This window comes from Rhagoletis pomonella, unplaced genomic scaffold (genome assembly GCF_013731165.1).
Source record: "Rhagoletis pomonella isolate Grant_MI unplaced genomic scaffold, Rhpom_1.0 Rhpom_scaffold_00005, whole genome shotgun sequence".
Taxonomy (NCBI): Eukaryota; Metazoa; Arthropoda; class Insecta; order Diptera; family Tephritidae; genus Rhagoletis; species Rhagoletis pomonella.
Genome location: NW_023458559.1, coordinates 50,455,567 through 50,477,781, shown reverse-complemented (window position 1 = coordinate 50,477,781; position 22,215 = coordinate 50,455,567). Strand labels below are relative to the sequence as shown.

The window sequence follows — 22,215 nt, the reverse complement described above, 5'->3', positions numbered from 1 at the left end:
TCCTTCTTAATCTTTCATATTTACTTACTCCTGCTGGGTGTTATTGAGTGATCTAAATCGGTCACATTATTTATGTATGTTTTGTGAAATAATTTATTATTAATGTTTACCCACAATGGGTTTTGCTCTCATCTACAAAGCTCTTAACCAAGGCTGCGTTTTTACGAAGATTAATTCGCAAAGTTCTTTGATTATGAATTGCATGGCGTTAAGGAGTAGATAGATCAATATACATACATACGTACATATGTAGCCATGTATGTAGGTGGGGTATATTTTGAATGCATAGATTGGCTATGTATTACAGTAAAATCTCGATATACATGCTTACCACGATGAAACGAAAAACTAAATATAAGGCCCATTCTTTTGCAACCGAGCTACAAAAGAACACTTGCTTAAATGACGAAATACACGCAAAGCAACAACACAAACTCGGCTATTTATCCGAGTTCAACCAGGTCGGTTAAAACATATGCGACCTGCAGAGTAATGTTGTTAAGTGAAAAAACTGCTGTATTGTGCATTGTTAATGGGAAAGTGGAGAGGCAAATTTTTGTTTTCGTATACACATGATAGATACTTTGAATAGCTATATATATTACGCAAATACTTCGCATAATTATTAAATTCTATTGTTTTTTGTGTCTAAATCCTGTTGTGCTAATCCCACGTTTGTTGCCAGCTACCAGCAGGGTTGCTTAAGTAGCTAAAAGGGAATTTTACCCGAGTTGAGCGTTCTTTTGTCGCTCGCTTACAAAAAAATGCAGCTATAACAAAATTTTTGATGCACAAATTTTGAGCATGACAACCTTCGGAATATATTCAGGGTAAGAGTCGCGCCAGCAAAAGCCTCTGTATAACGAAGTGTCGACTCAAAACTCGCTACATAGGTAATTCTGAATGCGTTAGCAGTTAGAGTCCCGTTATGAACAAGATTTTGCATTTTTCCTTGTATCGAGGTAATATAACGAAACAAAGCCCGTTCTCTTCAATTTCGTTACATTCAGAGTGAAGCGGCTGCTTCCTCTAATGGAATGACCGGCAAATCAATAGCAATACGGAAAACGAACAGTGCATTGCCACCTAAGTTAGGGGTATTATCAAATTTTTGCAAAGTGCGGTGCACGATAAAAACGAATTTCTAATGGGAAAGCTTTGCAAACTTTGCACAAAAATAAGTAAAAGGAGAAATAAAACGTTTAAACCTAAAACTTGAAAACTACATTAAAAAAAGTGCACATTAGATTTTAACGAATAATTAATTTGAGATCGCAACAACCTAAAATTTATTTAATTGGAAATGTTCTGGGTGTATTGGTTTTACACACCCGTACACTAAAATTAGAAATGTGAAAAAGTGCAAAAATAGGAAGAGCGCATAAGACCAAAGAAAGAAAGAAAGTTCGTCCAAGAATTAGACGACATCTTCGATATTGCTTATGTTAATGTGCTCATAAGAATGACAGTACAGGAGAACATATGTAGCTTTTTAGCTTGCACAGAGGATAAAAGGCCGCCCAGGCAGCATGATCGGCATCGACAAGGCCCTTACTGATAATAAAAAGAAGAAAATTGCAGTGGAATTTACAATGATGACAATGATAGAATGGAATTGGAAATGGACGTTCTACCAAAGATGTAAAAAGAGGAACCTAGTAACTTTTCAATGAACGAATTCGAACGCAAATTTGAAGGTACCGTACTGCAATTTGAAAAAAAATTGCTGATTTTGTAAACGAGAACTTAGGGTGAATTCCAAAACGTCAAAATACAAAGCATCAGTCTCATTTATTTCTAAACCTCAGAAGATTGTAATGCCAAATGTGCGCAACCACGGTTAGATGCTAGTTTTCAACTTGGTTTCGCAAGTTAGACTTTTTCTTTTAGTCCGGTTTAGAAAGAAAAGAGACTGATGCTTTGAATTTTGACGTTTTGGAATGCACCCTTTCTTGTAATACTACTCTTCTTATACCATTTTATTATCAATAGTACTAGTGCATAAGGATGGCAAAATATTGGAAGACATTACAGAAAAGAATAAGAATGATAGCCTTCCGGTTGCTGCCACTAATGGAGACATCGAACAAATATTAGGCCTTGTGAAAATATTGAAACTGTGAACCACCAACTACTGTTAAGAGCAGTGTTTGAAGACAGCGGCTCTGCTGGCTTAGCCATGTCAAGGGAATGGACATCGACGCTGCAGCTCTGAAAGTATACAACTCGAAGCCCGATGGAGGTAGCAGAGGAAGAGAGAGGCCCCCACTGCGCTGGAAAGACAAAGTAGAGAAGGACTTAGCTTCACTTGACATATCCAATTGGTTTCGGTTGACACAGAAGAGAAATTACTGGCGTGGTTTGTTGAACTCGGCCGAAATCGCTTGGGCGGTTACAGCGCCTAATAAGAAGAAGTGTTTGAAGAAAAATTTCGAAAACATTTGCGCCCGGTTTGTATCTGTTTAGCCGTTTCCAGCAAAAATAGGGAAAAATCAATCAAAACAATTTCAACTGGATTTAGCGATGAGATTATTGTGTCGAAATTAATAGCTGCACAGATGACACCATTACATTTTGCAAGTTTCAGATACAGAAAAGACAACGGCGCAACGACTATAAGAACAATCGGACCTGGTTTTTTATTCCTTGGAGGTAATTCGGGTCAATACAAGGTTAGATTAGATCCTCGGGTTCGCTTCTAATCGCAAGGCATGTGTGCCGACTAGACAGTGACCTCTAAGAATTCTTGTTAGAATAGATACCTCGGTACGTTCTTACCCTAAAAGTCTAGCCGTGCGTTTTTTATCGTAGGAATGCCATGTAAGCCAGCCGTTCCACAGAAGGAGAGGTTTCTCCAGCGTTCGTTTGGTGATTTTCTTTGCATTCAGTTTGAAAGTGGCCATTAGTATGCCTACCAAGCTCTTCCCCGGAAGGATGGGGGCAGTCGTACCATTCCTCGCAGTTCATCAGCTATGCAGTTGCCCTTAATATCTCGGTGTCCAGGCACCCATATGAGTTGTATTCTATATTTTTTTTTGTATTGGACCCCGTTGAGGGTTCGCGATGGAGGGTAAGTTGATTCTAATGGCGGTTGATCATACAATTTATGCACCTCCCTAGGCCTGACTCCTGAGCAAGTTATGAGCGTTTTTGTTTTCATTTTGTCGCAACTTGGTTCTCACAAATTTCAATGCCGATCGAGCTAATATATATTTGTAAAATTTTTATTTACCCTAGTCTCACAGAAAACTGGACTCCGATTTTGGAAAATCGAAATAAAAAAATAAGGACCACCTTAACATAAATATTTATGTTTCTAAATTTATAAATACTTTTTTACATATAATAAGCTGTACGACTTTTTCTGTACTCAATAATTTTGCGTAACATATGTGTCGATGTATGTATTTATATACATTTCCCCCGAGTAGAGATTAATTTATTGACATTTGCTTCCAATGGTGGCTTTAATTGTGTGTAAAAATTGGCATAACTTAATTTATTAAACGTAATACTAGTGATTAAGTAAAAAATTAATCTCGAACCCATTAAGCGGCTAATTTAAATCGCTGACATAAAAAGTTAGCACTGTATATAAATAATTAACATATATTGCAATAATAATATAGTTTGTAATATGTATCAGAACAAATGAATTAAAAAATATTGTACGACAAAAAAACATAAAAATATGTTTTATACAATAACATCAAAAAGTAAATTAAATTCAGTGAAAAGCTACGTCTGTACAGAAGAATTTAAAGAGTGAATCATAACGTAACATATCCAAAATGAATGACAATTAAAATTTTCCACAAATTTTCAAATAATAGCTATTAAGCAATGAGTAAGCCTTGGAGTATTAAATTACCAAAATCATTAGTTAAAATACACCAGCATACACTTAGCTCTCTTCGCTAACCCAAGAGCACTTGAAACAATATTAACAAGTGGCCCAATTATGCAAACTGTTATTCGAATGCAAATACATATGTAGGTGGGCAACTATGTATGTATGTATGTATGTATGTATGTATGTATGTATAAACATTTATGTATATTCGCAAAAGCGTGAATGATTGCAGTTTAAGCTACTTTAATATGCAGATTTATACAACTCTCTTACTTTTGACTGTACTTACTCAAATGCTTAAGTGGAATCTTCAACTTTGCACTCTTGCATAAGTGGATACAGAAAACTACTTGAAAAACATAAATTGTATGTATGTATGTATAGTATATTTATACTAAGTATGTACATAAGTATTTATGGCTCTGTTTGCGCTTATCTATTTGTTTTCAATGTAATTCAATCTCATGAGCACATAAATGACCCTTAAGTTCAACAATGGACCAAGTTAAGCAATTATAAGTCAACTAATGTCGGCAATTGTGAAGACTAATTGTGGGTGATTTCATTGACTTCCTTCCATTGCTGCTTTTGTCTGCTAATAAAGTTTGGCATTTAGAACTGAGTGGCATTAAAATAACTGGCAAAGTGATGACTACAGGCGTAGATAGCGCAATAATGGTCATAACTACACAGCGACGAATAGAAGTGAAGAAATTTCGAAGGAATTAATAAGGCCAGTTTTTGCTTCAATATGTGTCGAAAACTTGAACATTTTAATATCCATATTGAGTAGACTGGGTAAGGAAATCAGAACCAGCTCAACAGAGACGACATGATTATGATAACAACCTTAGAGAAAAGATTAAAGACCGAACTAGGCAGCAAAGCGACCTAGAACGAAACAATTTTAGACAAAACTTTTCGGTCGGCCAAAATTGAATTTGAAAAACTTAAAAAATATTCCAAATGTTATTCAGAGTTATAACAGAACCGAATGCCAGTGAAGAGCAATGTCGCATAATTTCATCAAATTTCAAATCACCCTATACCGATGAAAAAAGTTCTTAATTAAAAAAATTAAACCTTTATTACACATCTACAGGATAAGGTCTTTAATTTGTCATTTCTTGAATTCCTTTTCAAAAGTATTCTCAAACTAAAATCTTACTAAATCTCTTTCGTCTGACATTGTGATACACGTGTATTTCAATAAACTGATGAAATAATTTAAATTTGCAGGCTGTGGACCCATACGAACACCCTGAGGACTATTTAGTGCCGGCGAGTTCTAACGTTACTGCGATATGACAGTAGAAATCCCATTACATCTACTTTTAGGGTGCGATGCGGTTGCGAGTAAAATGCTAACACACCTTAAGGGTTGTACGTTCGTTCACTTGGTTTCATTAGTGCCCTAGGCCTGAACGAGGTTCTGTGATGAGGTTTGAGGCCACAATAGACCCAAGGTCGCAGTGCACATCCTCCATGAAATCTATCTACCTATACATCCATAAAAAATAAAAACTCAGTACATATTGAGCACATCTGCTGCCAGCCATACATTCCGTAGTTGTAAATATTTTTGTTTCCAAAGTCATTCAGTATCAACATAGTTAGTGTCCAATACTGATTAGTAACATTTTTACGATTAATCACAAGAGAAAAAAATTGTATCTACTTTTTATTTAATGTGCAAAAAAATTTGCCTGTCTACTTTCGTTAACTAATATTTACATAGAAATTAACATACACTTATCTTAATAATACGTACATTCAATGAGTCATCGAATGAAATCTATTGAATCATTTTTTCTCACAGTGCAAATGAAATAATTATTACAGCAAAATAAATTATGTATATTACTGCGTGCTCATATACGCGGCTCTATTGAAGCAGTTGTGCTGTTGCCCAAGTCGAATAGCTTGAACGTCCAATGCATCTATCCCCTAAGTAGTTTGATTCATTTTAGCAAGCTAGGGAACATTGAGTAAGCAACTCAATGTACATTCAAATACAAACATACGAGTACAAGAAGAATATTTGAGCCGTTCGAGCATACAACTAATACAAAGCACGCTGAAGCCAATTGTACGAGAAACTTACAATCTTTATAGTATTTAGGAACAAACCCCAATGAGAACAGAGGAGATAGCATACATAAAAGTATAAAATAATTCAACTTCATAGCTTATACTTATGATCGTGTCAACCGCGATTGTGATTACTCCAACTGATTATCCTTCGATTAGCTGTGCGAACCCAGTAAGAGCCCTAACTTCATTGAGCCTGATTAAGGAATAAACCGTATACAGAAGAAGCAGTAAGACACAAATCAAATTTTTTTTGTCTGTCGTAATATTGCGACCGGAAAAGAGCAGAGATAAATTGAAGTAAAATCATAGACAGACGGCATCTTTGATCCGGATTAACTCGTTAATATGGAGTTATCTCGGGAATTAACAACATACAATTTTCCATAACTTGTGCCTGAAACACACTAAAATAGTAAAGAGAGTTCCCAACAGACGACATCGTCAATAACCCTTTTTGTTACGTTTTCACGCAACAGGGATTAAATTAAGCAGGTTATTAAATTAAAAATCCTATCTGATTCTTACTGCTGCAGTTGCCTAGAGGACAATTGGGTCGAATCAACACTTTCTTTCTGGTTATCCAATTTTTACAAGGTTAAGGTATCTTGATACGCACTTCACAAGCAACCCTAAAGAACTCTCGTTGATTTAAATTAGATGCCTTCGTAACTTGATGACTGGCTCGCGGATTTGCATCGATTGACCTAAGTGCTGGGTGGGAAGCGGTCTGAGCGGTATCACTGAATGTAAGGGCACTATTTTTCTTAAACCACCTTTCTTCTTTGGTTCATTAATAGCTACCGCATGGACAAACAACAAAACCATACCAACAACAACCAATTTAAAAGAGAAGCTACGGGGGCGATTATTTTCGGACAACAGTGGGATGAAGGCGGCCGTTGAAAACTATTTTGATGAGCAATTTAAAGAGTATTTTTTCAGTGGCATACAAATTTATATTCACAAAATTCAAAAAATATAAAGCCATACTTCTCATTCATTAAGTCCTTTGGCGGCGAACTCATCACACGCTAATCGTACATATTACCTTTCCGCTTACTTTTGCGTGTATGTTTATGTTCTGTAGGAAAAATTAATCGCTTTCTGTTTGATGAAGATAACGCTTTGGCCGTTTTCCTACTGGGAACACTTGTAGCTACAAATAATAATTTAACTTTTGGGGAGTAAACACAGATGACGAAATATACTGAGTTCGTTTGAGATTGTGTAGCAAGCGATAACTAATGCGATGATAAGATATGGGACGATGAGTATTTAGGTCTAACGTAAATGAGTTTTGAGTTGGTAGATGACTATTGAGAGGGAATGGAGTAAACAAAGAAATTAAAAGGAAAATAGACAATATGGGCACATAAAACGAGAGCAATAAGGTGGAAAATCGCAATGCAAAATGTAAGCAGAAAAAATAAATGAAGAAAACTAGAACTTTGGAAAGTTCACAGCTATGGTTTTTATGTTACGCTTGGGGAACTAATAAAAATAATGCTTAAAACAGTAGTATATGCTTTGTGAATACATATGTTTGTAAAAATGAATGTACATACATTAGGCACATGACTCTTTTCTAAAACTTCTTCTACTTTTGAGCAGTGATGAAAAACCAACAAAAATTACAATTTTGTAAAAGTTTTGTAAAAAAAAGTTTACGGAGGGAACTCCGAGAAAAAAAATGTGTACATATCGATGGCTGAGTGAAAGATCGACCTACCTTGACAGCCAGTTCGAAAACGTCCTATCTCAGAAAGTTTTTCAACAGCGCTCTATCTCAGAAAACTTTTAAAGAACGTCCTACTTCAGAATATCACCGACAAGCGCCCTATCTCAGAATTTGGTTGGAGAACGTCCTATCTCAGCTGCCGATTCAAAAACGCCCTACCTCAGCTTTTTTCCGATGTATTTTCGTTTGAGATAGGGCGTTTTTGAACCGAATTCTGAGATAGGGTGTTTTTCAACAAAATTCTGAAATTGGGCGTTTTTCAATCAAATTCTGAAATATGTAGGTCGTTCTTGAAAAGTTTTCTGAGATAGGGCTTTTTGGAACTGGCTGGACGATCTCCCACTCAGCAATCGATATATGGAAAATTCCATATCAACTTATGACTACAAATAAAAATTGATTTCTATGGAAAATTAACCTTATATAGATATTTAAAAAAATTTACTATACAAATATTTATACAAGTAGTTTTACCCAATTCACAGAGTTTTGCAATTGTGTAACTCAGGTCAAAACCCACTTCTGTATTTTGTAACGTCACGCAAGCGCATATATTTGCTTAGACTTTAAATCTGTACTACCAATTGTTGTAATTTTTTTACTTAATTACTATGCAAATATAGAAAAACCGCTCTTAAATTTTTACTTTTTCATTTTGTCAGATTGGAAATGCTTAATTTTTCCAAATTTTTACAAAAACCTTATTTTTGTTGGTTTTTCTCCTCTATAAAAATTCTTGCATATATTGTGAAAAATTCTCTGTGCCAATATTTTTTGCCGTGAGTGTATGTATTTAATTTTAGAAAAAAGTCATATGCCTAATGTACAATATATACATATGTGTATTTATTAATGTATTTTTTTTTTAACTAGCCTCCCTCCTTTATAGGACAAAAGCCTAATTAACCTATTAACTGCAGTGACAAGCGTTAAATTGTAACACAAAAAGAAAAGTAGTTCACCATTAAATACTCACATCGACAGCGTAAACTTTGATCACCATCAGACAAGCAGCGATCAAGTGGGTCAACAGAAGGTCGCAAGCATAACAACAACAATAAAAAATCATAAAAGCAGAAATGTGACGTTGCAAAGCGTAAAATATTAGCACATATTATTTTGCATTTAATACTAAGGTGCCAGATTACAAAGTAACTTCGCGCTTTTTGTATTACACAATTAAGAAAAAAAAAAGAAAAAATATACATTTAACAAAATGCATTTGAGCCTTAAGCAGTATGTAGTGTGCGTTACTTCAATACGTTGCATCAAAATCTAGTTAGTGTTTTTTTTTTTTTTAAGTACGAGTGTGTATACGAAATGCCTTTGTTTTGCATTTACCTTCTTCGCCACCACGTTCCGTGTAACGGTCCAAGGAGTGATCTGAACGGTAGGTACTGCGTCGTCGATTATGTATTGCTGTGCCATTATTGTATGGATTGTTGTTGTAGGCACGCGTCAGTATGCCATCATCTTCGAAATTTGTTTCGAGTAGAATATCTTCGCGCGGATCGCGTATACGATCACGTTGATTTAACGATTTTGTAGGTGAAGGCATATTTCATGTGTTGTATATCTATTTAAGTTTTTTTTTGTGGTATTATTTTGCTTAAATTTTTGACAAGAATTCGGCGTTAATTGTCTTTGGTATGCTTAAACGTATTTGAAATGCAGTCGCAGTAATAATACTTTTGAAATTTATTTTTTTTTTTTCGGAAACAGTTTGAACACAAATTTCCGTCGTTAGTTGAATACTTAGTTCGTTTAATTTTAGTTAGTTTTTTGCACAAACGTTGCTAAAATGAGAGGAGAATATTAAGACTTTTGTTAAAAAATATCTTTTTGTTGTATTCTAGTTTTAAGACACTTTTTAAGAACACAGTGAAAAATTCAATTTTTTTGTTTAGGGTGCATCTATACGCAGGTGAAGAAAAATGCAAAAATGATAAAATATGTAATTACTGTATTTTTTTTATTTTAATAATAAAATTAATTACAAAAAATTCTATTAGGGATTTTTAAGCGTTGGCATTTACAAATTTCACTGTGCAGCATAAGAGTATGGCTATTGAACAGAATGTGTGACTCCTACATTCGGCAATAATTTTTTTTTTAATAGTTCTACTCGTATAAATTTAATAACTTTTGGCAAGCGTTAATTTACTGACATTAGGGCGGTATTTCGGGGAATAAGAATCAAGAAGCGATTGTAAATGTCGAATTATGAGTTAAATTTAAAAAGGCAACCCCAAGGTTCGGAAAAAATTTCGAAATTGCCTTGTGTACTGGGTGTACGGTTAACTTTTCTTTGTTTGCTTGTAACGTGGTACACTCAAAAAAAAAAATCACTATTGGTTTAATACAAGTTGTATTAAAATGAAACTTTAAACAGTATCATGTTTCGGTATTAATATAATCGATATCTGTGTAATTTTCTTGGTTTTTTTTTGGTTTCAATGTGACAACGGAAACAGTCATTTAGATAAGATGATTAATGAGGAAAAATAGGTTTTTCGAAAGTTCCACGTTGACGGCTAAATAGCATCGTGCTGATGACAACCTTTTTTTGAGTGTACGGTCTTATGTTTCTTTAGATTTAATTTAGTTTGTGTTTATTTTGTATTCGGTTTTTTTATTTAACTTCGCTTAATTTTTTTTTTTTTATTTTATTCTAAATTTTATTCCACTAAAATGCACTGCATTTGCTTTGTTAGCAACACAAGTTCGCGGTCACATTTTCCTTTGTGATTCATCAACAATTGTGTTTAATCGTACGTAACGTCATCACACAGCCATACGTCACGTTTCATTTGTAATTATAAAATAGATTGGAAATATACACTGCAACTGCACTATTTCTTGACATTGTAAAAATGCCATAAAAAAATGCACAATCCACGACACAGCATTTTGCAAAAGCCGCACTTTGTGTCCGACAAAAGTGCATTTATGTATGTATGTGTACACTTTAACCTGCATTTGCAGAGCAAGAGGCAAAAAAAAACAAAGAAACAAAAAAAAAATGTAGAAAGACTTTAACGGACTTAACCAGCACACAATGGTATTACGTTTTTGTTTGCACGAACGTTACGTTGACAAGCACACAACCAACAAACAACAACACCAGCTACCAACTGTTAGTTTACCAACCAAACAACAACGAAAGCGACGGCGATGATGTTGGGGCTATTGCGACAACAGCAACTTGTTGCTTTCGATTCGTTTGCGCTTCACTTTCAAACTGATTCACCAGTACTCGCTGTGGGTATAAAAATGAAACGAAATTGAACGACCTGTGGAGTTGGTAATTTTTTTTTTTATTATTTGCCGTATATTTTTTATACTCAATATTGTTTTTTTTTTTACAGAAAGTAGCGTCCCTTCACGCCCGCTCTCATTCATGGCAATCGCATGGAGAGTACACTTGTAGCCGGTTTTCCAAACAAAATAAACAGTCGGTTATTTGGCCCTATTTACCCTACTCACTGACACTCTGTTCTACTCATGTGCGCTCTTCGTTCTAACTAGGTATGTACATACATACATACATATGTATATATGAGACATCGACTTGTTAGTTTTGAGATAAGTACCTAGGCGTCTGAGCTGTTACCTACATAACTGAAAACCAACAAATTAACGCTTCAATAAGTCAATACATAATCGTACACATACATGTATGTATGTAGTTCTACACAGAGCACAACTGTCATCTAAAATGCACTGTGGAGCGTCATGTATTATTGAGCAACCAAGTGCTCCAACATTCTCATACTTTCAACATTCTAGGTAGTGCTTTTTCCATACTCTTCCATGCTCATCGGAGCACTTTCGTTGCCCCCTCGCGCAACATGCACTAGCGGCAAATGTATGTATACCCAAAGCAGAGCCAACCAACCAGATAAGCAGCTGATCAGCGCTGCACAAGTAGAGAGGGTTTATGTATTTGAAATGTCCGTTAAAATTTTTTGCCTTAAAACTGGTTTTATTATTTAACTTACTTAGTTAAAAGAATGAGTGTTTACTTTTATTTTTACTTATTATTTAATAATCTGTCTCTCTATTTCTGGTTTCATATTACGTTGAAACATCGCTTACTCATCGCCTACTTTGGTTTAGGCTGCTGCTCAGTTAATACCTTGGGTCAATTGGTTAATTTAACCGATCGCAAGCTGAGAAGATCGTAGGTTAAGTGTCGATTGACAATTAAATAATAAGAGAATTGAAAACAATTGAAAAAATAGACAAGTTGAATTTTGTAGTCGTTCGAGTTCGAGTTCGAGGTCAAAAAACTGCGGCTACGAATCATTGAAATGCAATTTAGGGAAAATGGAGCGGACGTATTAAAGATCGAAATGATTTACGAATAGTTTTTTTTATAATTTTGGTTTCCCAAAACCCTCGGAACTTTTTGCAAAATTTAAAATTTATGTGAAAAATGCCTTCCAGTTTTGATTCTGCTTTCGAGTAGGAATGAAAGAATCCTTTAAAGCGGTCCGCCCATCAAATAAAATGCATCAAAAAAATAAATAAAAGAAATCGATTGGTTTGAGGGAGTATGGGAGAAGTGTGTAATATTTCTTTGCTAAAAAAAAGTGGAATACCTCTTTTAAAAGTGGCTTTTTAACACTACCGTTGGATGTAAACTGGATGCCTTGTTAAAGTGAATACATTTACAGTCTAGTCTCATCGTGATTTTGCCGACTGGACAATGGACTTCTCTGCGAAAAAGGACACCGAAGATAACACAACGCTGAAACCGGGTAGTCTCCAAACCAAATTAATTTTACAAGGGATGACGGAAAATCATTCCACAATACGCCGAAAAGCTGCAATCGAAACAGACAGCTGAGAACTTTCGCATCCGACTCTCAGTATTGCTTAAATAAGCCACTTCTCATCGTCCGGATATAAATAAGTACACAGCTGGAGAGAAATACGTCTCAAAGGAAGAGAAAGCGAAGGTGTGAGTGCGAAATGTTCGCGATTCTGGCATTCAGGAATGCGGCATTGAAATGCTTTTAAGACCGAGGCTGGTTCTTTCAAAAATGGAAATGTGGTAACAGACGTCGAGAAATTATTTTGAACTGCTAGACATGCGTTTGACGAAGAAGAACCGAGACCAATATATAGGAACTAAGATTACATTCCACGAATTGTCCAAGGCAATCATTTTGGTTAAAACAACAAAGCTCCTGAAGTCGATAATTGCCGCTTTTTGACATAATTTTGAATGGGATACCTGCCAAAAAAGCTGCAACTAACTTTAGATCGACTTAATTTTGACTATAATCTGTGTCTAAGAATGGAAAAATACTGACTACCACTACGGCCCAAAGTTTCCGCATGATCCATGTTTATTACTACGATTAGCTTTCCACAAATAATACATGCAAAAAATTTTTCTTAGCCTATCAAAATAATACTAATTTAAACAAATTTGGGCTTGTTACATTTAATTCAGTAAATTTTTATTTCCAGCTATTATGGTTACAACGTTTCTCAATCAAACTGGTGGGTTGGAAGCTATCTATGAAATTAAAAAATTTTCAAAAACTTGTATTTATCTGTAAATTGCACCTTCAAGAAAAATTTCTATTCCGGCTTGTTTGAATTCTCGCTTAACGACATATAACTGAAAATTTAGAAGTTATAAGTTATTTTTAGTACAGTCAAGTTATTGTTGAAAATTAGTCATCGGCATGGTTGTCATTACAGTATACTACTACAGATCGGAAAACTTTTTAAAATTTGCAAACTTTTTGGTGTTATTTAATACACGTTTATGTAGTTAAAAAATTAAATTTTCAAAATGACAAGAATGTAGGAAAACTCCTTGCTTAGATGATGAGCAGCCAACTGGTAATAATGTTATAATAGCTCGTACATAAATAAAAAAAATCCTTCAACTTACGAATATTTATGGAAAAAGGTATCCAAATTTACACTGAGGAAAAAAACGAAGTATCCCTCAAAATTTTAGGCGAAAATGTATCCAATTGGATACCTGTATATCCAAACGGCAACACTGCTCTACAGACAGCGATTGCGGAAAAACGGCCGGAATGAGTAGCCAGACATGAATCATAAATCTTCCACCATTACACCGCTCGATGATACTGGAAAGGAAGTCTTAACCTATCCGCCTTATAGCCCAGACCTTGTAGCAACAGTCTACCATTTGTTCCGGTCGATGTAGAACGCTCTTACGGGACTAAGCCTTACTCCAGTTGAAGTTTTTCATAGGCGAGTAGTTTTATTGGCGCGCGATTCATGCATTGCCAGAAGAGTGGGAAAAAGTCATAGCTAGCGATTGGCAATACTTTCAATAAAATACAGTGTACCAATTTTGTACCATAAAGTTTCAAAATCCAAAAAAAAGTCCTTTAAAACTTATGGTATACTCATATTTATGCATAACAAAGAGCAAAAATGAAATGAGAAATCTTCATAAAAAAAATAAAGTACTGCAAAAACCTAATGACGAGGAAAATTCCAACAAAGCGTCACTGCGAAAGGAAGCTTTCATTCTGGTGGCAAGCATCGATGTGCAAGGCTGAACATCTGCTTTGACAACTTGCAAAACGAAACGAAATGAAGCTAGGTAACAGCTGAATTTAAGGAGTACAATGCACAGCTAGCTTAGCAATATCTCTCGGCACTGTCAATGCCACACAAGTATCTATATACATAAAAAGGCTTGTGCCCAACGATAGATACCTATGGTACATAAGTGCCTCAAAATATGCTCCTCACAATCGACTATCGGCAAGTGAATTTAAATGAGGCAGACAAAAATTATGTAAAATGGGGAGAATGCTGAAAAATACCTATAATTTTTCACACGAATGCAAACGGAAAGTTGGCTATACATAGGTGCTTACTCCCTTCCAACTACAAATGTACATATGTACATTAGACTACATCACTCCCCATACAAAAAAAAAAAAATTTGTACTGTTTTTCCATTGGAATTATAAAATCTATTACATTCTAAGAAGTCCACCAAAATATTTCGGAAAAATACTAAGATTTAAGCGAGCTCGACCGATTTGAAAATACCTCCAAACACGGAGTTTTTTTTTATCAATAAAAGTAGTTTCTTAAAGATGTTTTTTGAAAAAAATCCCCTCAAATGACAAAACGATATAAGCTTAAAAAATTTACATAGAAATATTTAAAAAAGAAATAAACAAATTTTGAACGGAATCGTAATAATGAGGTTTTTTTTGGTGCTGTTTTTTATTTTATTTTCAAAAATTGGTATAAGAAAAACTTGAATAACTGAACCTAAACTCTTCCGATTTAGACTTGTGAGGTATCATTGGAAAGGTGTTTTCTCACCCTTTTTATTTCTCTGCTAATAAGCTCATTCAAAAGATGACAGGGAGAGGTGGGATGAACGAACATCATTCAAAGTTGAATTAAGATGTGTTGGTATTTGAAAAAAAAACGTCTTAAAATATAATAACTTTTGTAATCCCGGTGGAAAACCTGCAACTTTTTTTGGTGATGCAGTCTAATGTACCTATTTTTTGCGTGCCTATTTTATTGTCTGTTTGTTTTATTGTCTACTCGCTTTCAATATGAACAGCACATATAAAGTAGTACAAGTGCATTCGGATGAGTGGGTGAGTGCGGCTGCACGGACAGTTGATTGCGCTTCAGCAGCATTTCAGACGTACATACATACATAGAGACATATGCACATACATATGTATCTGGATTCGGTGGGTTGGGCTGCACGTTCGGTTCGTTGGCGTGGGTGGGGCACGCACAAAGACACGAATAAAATAAAGGTAAGAAGAAAACTATTTTCATAAAGTTAAATACTCCAAAAAGTATGTGAGTGGTATTGAAAGTATTCAGCAATTTTTTTGCTGTTACCACTTTGCAGACTCCACAATTTCGCTCGCTGCATAAATATAGTGAAATGTTTCTTCAGTTTTTTTTCATGCCACTTTTCCTTTGCTCCTGACATTTTTCGGCAGCGCACTTGGAGTGGTGTAAATGACTTGACGCTGAAATTATTACACCAGCTGACGAAGATGCCAGCGATAATGATAGTGATGATAATGATAACGATACTAAGGATCAGTTTTTCGTGTTGAAAGCTGTGGATTGCAGCGCGTGCAAATTAGTTTTTTCCCCCATGCTAGAATACAAAAAGGTAAGTTGGCCACAAACATAAAAGAAGCCCAGTCAGCAAGGTAGTTAACGTCGTCAGCTACTGCGCGGCTGGCATGCCTTCTAGCAGCGTTCAAATATGTATATGTATGTACTTTTCCAGCAGCCAACTAAAGGTTGCTATTTAAATGCAGGAGGAAGTAGGCGGCGCACAAGGAAGTAGTTGCGTGGCTGTCGCAATGCTATGATACCGCAACTTTGGGCAACGCTTCATCGCAGCATGGAGACATGCATCCGTCCGTTCATCGCACTGAGAATTATCACCGACATTTCCGCTCTGGTGTAGATGACAAAAATGACAAAGCATCGCAACGCGCACATGTAGCGCAGCAACCCGGCTGGTGTGGCCACAGTTTGCAATGTATCTATAGTGTTAGATATTTCAACGGGTTATGACGGAAATGGCGTTGCTACGCGCGCGCTTTATACACTCGAGAGAGGAGCAATGATATGTAGTAGTGCTAGTGTGTGCATAGAAAAATTTACCACTGTCGTCTTTGACGTCGCCACCGCCGCCATCGCCACAACCACCATTGCCAGAAAGGAAGCAAAGCAGAAAATTAATTCCTGCTGCTCGAAATGAATGACTAGAATGTTTAGAAAAGCCTGGAGTCCCCTTTTCTCCAGCAATTGTGAGTTTTCGATGCAGTAGATGTAATTATAGAGTAAGAAAGAAAGGCAACAAGCAAAAAAAGGAAGACGCAGAAAAGTAAGAAGCAAAAAAGAAAAAAATAGTTATAAGCACAAAAAAGATAATAATAATTTCCTTTCATTACTTTTGGTAGGTGAGTATGAGCGGAAGAAGCTGTGCATTAGACCATAAGCAGCGCGGTAAGTGGCAACATTTGTTGCTAAAACAATAATAAAGCAACAACAAAGGAGATGATAACTCAGTAGAGCCGTATAAAACCTGCAGTCAGCAGATGAAAAGCGTGTAATCAAAAGAGATAAAAGAAATACCTAAATAATATGAAAAAAAGTTACTTGTGGCAAAATTAAATTTGCTGATGAGTTGAGTTTAGCGTTTTTTTCTTGGTAGGCATATGGATACGTACGTACAATATATGAATGTATGTACACTAGGGTACCCCAGATTTCTTTTTTGGCCAGAAAGATTTGCATACGATTTAATTTGTTGTCCTATTTGCCTAAGTAAGCGTATAAAGCATAAATCGGGAATCCTACAGCGCAAACACTGAGCATCCTGTGCCCTTCAATAATGAACTCACCACACAGCATGCAGTATCTCGTGTGACTGCGGCGGATGGACACAGTTACACCTCGATGATCTGCGGTATGGTCAAGGGCTTTACCAGTACAAATCTCTTTAAAGTCACCCACCATGTTCAACGTAACGATCGTCATCTGGGCACCTCAAAGTACAGCCAGGATCACAAATACTTCGTGAAGTTGGAAAAAAACATGCCATGGCGAGTGCTCACAACCGAGCAAACTGGTCGAACCTTATTGAGGGTAGTCTTGCTTCTCAACCAAAAAGCTCGCTGTGCGAGGAGCGACAACAAGTTCAACTATGTCTTCGGTAAGATCAAAGTCTTCAAATCGACACTGCAACTCTAGTCAACTTAGAGGAATTCATAGTGAATTATTTATATGGAATTTTGTAAAAGATATTTCTCGTAGACTGCTGTTTGTGGTTACATTGAAAGAGGGCCTTAAGGGGTATAGAGTAAAGAGAGTGGCAGCAAGACGGACGCTCAATTGAAGATTCGGATTCAATGCTACCAAACTTTTGCGCACTTACGAGAATAATTTTCATTCTTGAAATATCCTCATGATTAGATTTAAGAGTGCTAAAACTTAGCCCCTCGAAAGGAGGATAGTTCGGGGAAGAGATGCTGAAGTAATTTTAACCCCTTGGCGAACAAAACAATTGCTGCAGTAGGAAGGACTTTTTTCATAATGGTCCTTAAAAGCTCTATTGGCGGCCTAAGATGTGCCTGTGACCAAAAAGATCTTACGATTTTGTGCCCTTTGTGTAAGAAGTTTTTAGTTAAACTTTCGCGGTTCCTCAAAAAATCGGATTTGAACTGGCTAATAAACAAAAATCGGGTTTGAACGAAACCCAATTTTGACTATTTGCAAAAGGGTAAACGAATTTTGATTGGTTATTCCATTTACCGTTTAAAAAGAATAATTGTAATATGAGCGAAAAAATAAGAATCAAAAATTAACGATAACGATTGAAAAACAAAAATCTAAAAATAACGTTTATTCGGGATCGAAAAAATAAAAGTCATAAATTAACGGTAAAACCTGACGGGAAAAATAGAAAAAATAGAAAAAAACTTCAAAAGTTAAATTAAGAATTTTATTACATCTTAAAATTATAATCACTATGGCCTCAGATTTAATTGCTCATTAAATAGTCTAGTAAAAATCGAGTTTCAAACAAAGAACGGTAAAGCTTCTTTCCATTTATTTGAATTGATCAATAAATAGAACTATAGGGCAAAATTTAAATAAAATCAAAGCATTGATTAATCGATGTTCGAAATAACTTGTCAAATAACTACATATACTAAAGCATAATTTCACCACCGTATGTGTTAACTATAACTTCCGTTTCAATAGGTAAAATTTAATATAAAAAATATTACTACCACATGGTCCGAATTGCTGCGTTAAATTCTTTAATAGTGGCCCCAACTTTCTCATCCTTCCTTTTCTTGCGTCCACTTTGCTGTAGATAGCTTCATCCCATCATTCATTTGGCTATCCATTCAGCCATGGCTACGTTAAGAACTTTTTGTCTGCATTTTTTTCCGAGACTTTTCTAGATACTAATTTATTTTTTCCTGCAGCATTTTCGAAATATGAAAGAGTAGATGTCGCACACACGTGTGCGTATTTTTTCTGCCTTCTCTTCTTCTTGTTCTTCCTCTTAATTTAGCCCGACGCAACGGCCAACCAAGGCAGCTGATGTTGCAGAAAACTTGGAGCGATGGCAGGCCGACTGCTGCGCAACTAAATGGAATTTCATTACACTGTCAAAGTAACCAAAGAATCAAGCAACCAACTAGCAAACCAAGCATGGCAGCAAACGTTTGCCGAAACGTCACAAGAAGTTGAGAATATAAAAACAAAAACAAAAACAAAAAATATAGGAAATAAATGCCAAAAGTTAGAAGCAACAACATTGTGCGGCATGGCATCCCAACATCCAATTAGGCAAGTGCTGTTTGTACAGGATGTGTCGGTTGGTATTGCTATCCTGACGCAGACATTGCCGCTGCCGCTGCCGTTGCTGGCACTGCTACCGTTGACGCTGACAAGCTGAGGTGAATGCGTTAAGCCGCTGACATGCCGACAATGAACCAGCTGAGGCTGAGGTCGAGCTAAGGCTTGCTGTGGCGTTTTGATATGGTTTGACAACGACTATGACCTGGCCTGGGACGCAACGCATGCCAACTCGCTTCGTGTGCCTATCCATTTTTTCTGTCTGTTTTTTTTTTTTTTTGTTTCTATCTATTTTGCCACAACCAAGCGTTAGAAGTTTGCTTGCATACCACACTTGTAGGAGCAAAAAAGGAAAAAGTTTCAAGTGTTTGGCTGTGCGTGTGTGTGTTGTGGAGTTTGTTTGCGTGGGTGCGTTTGTTGTTGTTGTGTGAGTGGTAAACTTTTTGAGCGCCACCAACAACTGAACTCCTTCAGCCGCACTATTCACAACTCACAACTACTTTTTAACTCACTGCCTGATGGGGTGCCCAGTGGGCGCACAGTGGAGAAAAGGCGAAATTTGCTATTCAAAAAGGTCTGCAGCCTAAAATTCTTGCCCGATTAAGTTTTTTTATTTAAATGATAATTAAATGTTTAAGCTTAATACTTATTTAAATTTATACTTGTTTTTATAAAATTTTTTAGGGAAGATAAAGTAGCAATTGTGAAGAAAATGGATTTATGAATGATTGTTACATAGCAAAAAATAGTTGAAACCAATTAAAGGGTTCCCCTAAACCGATACAACATTGCACAAGAAAAATATTACAAAAAAAATTTTCACCAAAAATCAAACATATTTTTTGAATCTTTAGAAAAATTTTAGGTAGACAGTTTTATTGCCTATTAAATTTGAGTATAATAAAATGTAAGTTTCAAGTGGCTAAGAATTCACGTGGATTTTTTAATTTTTTTTTCAATGAAATTTTTCGAACCACTTGAAGTACACTAAAATTTAATAGGCCATAAAACTGCAAACCAAAAATTTTTCTAAAAATTAAAAAGAAAAAGTTAAATTTGGAGAAACATTTCTTATAGTAGGAGATCACCCATCTCTTTAATGGATGAAATCTACTTTGTATGAATTTAACATGTAAGGAAATATTTTGCGAATGGATTGGCTGAAAAAATCCTGGCCAGGATATTTTTAACTAAATATTCAAAAATTATCATTATTTTTTTTTGATTTTGCACTCGTTTGTTTAATGAACAAATTAAATATAAACCAATCGAAAGCTAAAGCCTATAGAATGTGTTAAACATATGAGTGAAAATTACTAATATTACCTACCTGTTCATACCTGCCAACCCGATAGGTAGGCCAAGGAAAAAATACTTAATACTTTCGATTGGTATATAATTTGTTCATTACACATACGAGTACAAAATTTAAAAATAACAATAATTCTTGAATATTTAAATAAAAAAAATATCCTGGTAAGGATTTTTTCAGCCAAACCCCTCGCAAAATATGTATTAACACATTCAATTTCATAGAAAAAAGATTTCATACATTAACAAAAATAGGGAAGGTCCTGCCTTTGTCGGCTCTTAGATTATTATAACATTTAAAATTTTGTTTGTGAAATTTTGTTTCATTTTAGGTGAACTCTTTAATTGTTTTCAACTATTTTTTAATATGTAACCCTCATAGACAGGAGCAGTAAAATCGATTTTCTTCAAAATGGTTACATTCTTTACTTTCTGCACTTTGCATTAAAAATTTACTATAAACAAATAAAAATTAAAAAAGCAGCTCCACTTAAGAACTAAATTATTCTTCAATAAAAAAAAAATTAAAGTCCCGCATAAATTGTAGGTTGTATACCTTTTTGAATAGTAAATATCGCATTTACACCACTGTGCGACGGCGGCAGCGTCGAGCGATGAATTTCATCATGACAGTTCATTTGAAATGGTTACTCCAGCGACCCACACTGGTGAGTAAGCAAAGTTGAGGTTATTGTCAAGGTTTGCCACACGACGGTATGACACAAAGTTTCAAGTATTCCAAGTCGACTGCTGTGCTTGCGCGCATAATTACGTTGTACCTACTGTGTGTCTGGAGAATGACTTTGGCGATGGGCGGTTGCTTGCTTGGTTGATTTCATACGTACATACATATCATTTGCAGACCTACAATTAACCTAAAGGTACATATATGTGTGTACATGCCTGTATGAACTCAAAGGATACTTTTTGTCCTCTGCATACGAAATTCAAAGGCACCTCATTGCGAGAGTTAGTTATAGAGGAACAAGCGACTCACACAAACTGAATAGCAATTTTTGTTTTGTTTATCTCTGCGAAGAAAAGCAACACCGTTGAAGCTACCACGCTTAGGAGAACGTTTAAGCGCCTAAGGTTATGCTTTGTTGCAAAATGGAAAAGGTTAACGTATCATTTTACTTGCATTTAAATGAAATACTTATATGAAGCATAACACACATAAACATTAACACATAATTTGGAAGAGTCACACAGGCACATTAACACATAATCGAGTGCAAATACATGCGCGTATAAACAGACTTGATAAACAAATATTTACACAGAGCTTGCGAACGCTTTGTAAATACATTTGCATATGTACATATTTGTGTACGTGTATGTATGCATACATATTTGCACATTCAAGTACAAGTATTTATTTACCCACATTTGTATTCACTTCCAAAAGAAGAAGAAGACATTCTAACACCTCTTCTCACCCTAACCTTTTATTTTATACATATGTATGTATACCCATGCTGCCGTAATTAAATGTTAGTAGGCCTCTAATTGAAATTTATGAATTTTAAAAGGTGTTTTATTCGAAACATTTAAGCACCGAGCTTGTGTTGCCATTTTATCTGCATATATTTTGCCATGCGGTTTTATGTCCATTATATGTGCGTAAGCGATTTCTGGTTGTATTGTGGTATGTTTGTGGGCAAAATTTTTGTATGCAGGTTTTTCGTTGTACTTGTAATTTTATAATTGAACATGGTCCTAAAAATGTTGGCATTAATTTGCAAAGAGTTCGTCTTTTATTTGTGATTTAAATGAATGAAGCTAATATCTAACATGGCCCGTTGAAATTATGTTTTTGGTTGTAGAAAAGATT

General features: G+C 35.5%; 1 protein-coding gene across 5 annotated transcripts in view; it reads right to left on the bottom strand.

The window, feature by feature from the left end:
- The window catches only part of LOC118739143 (neuronal membrane glycoprotein M6-a-like), a 36,539-nt gene extending 25,603 nt beyond the window's left edge, over nucleotides 1-10,936 (bottom strand). The window contains exons 1-2 of one of the 5 annotated variants that reach the window (XM_036470309.1): nucleotides 10,730-10,936; nucleotides 9,027-9,481 (exon numbers count right to left, since the gene is read on the bottom strand). In XM_036470309.1, coding sequence (XP_036326202.1) covers nucleotides 9,027-9,243 — 217 coding nt within the window. In that variant the 5' untranslated portion in view covers nucleotides 9,244-9,481; nucleotides 10,730-10,936. The remainder of the gene's footprint in view (nucleotides 1-9,026; nucleotides 9,482-10,729) is intronic. The other 4 variants (XM_036470308.1, XM_036470310.1, XM_036470311.1 and 1 more) reach the window with 4 other exon arrangements.
- Nucleotides 10,937-22,215: the final 11,279 nt, after the last annotated feature.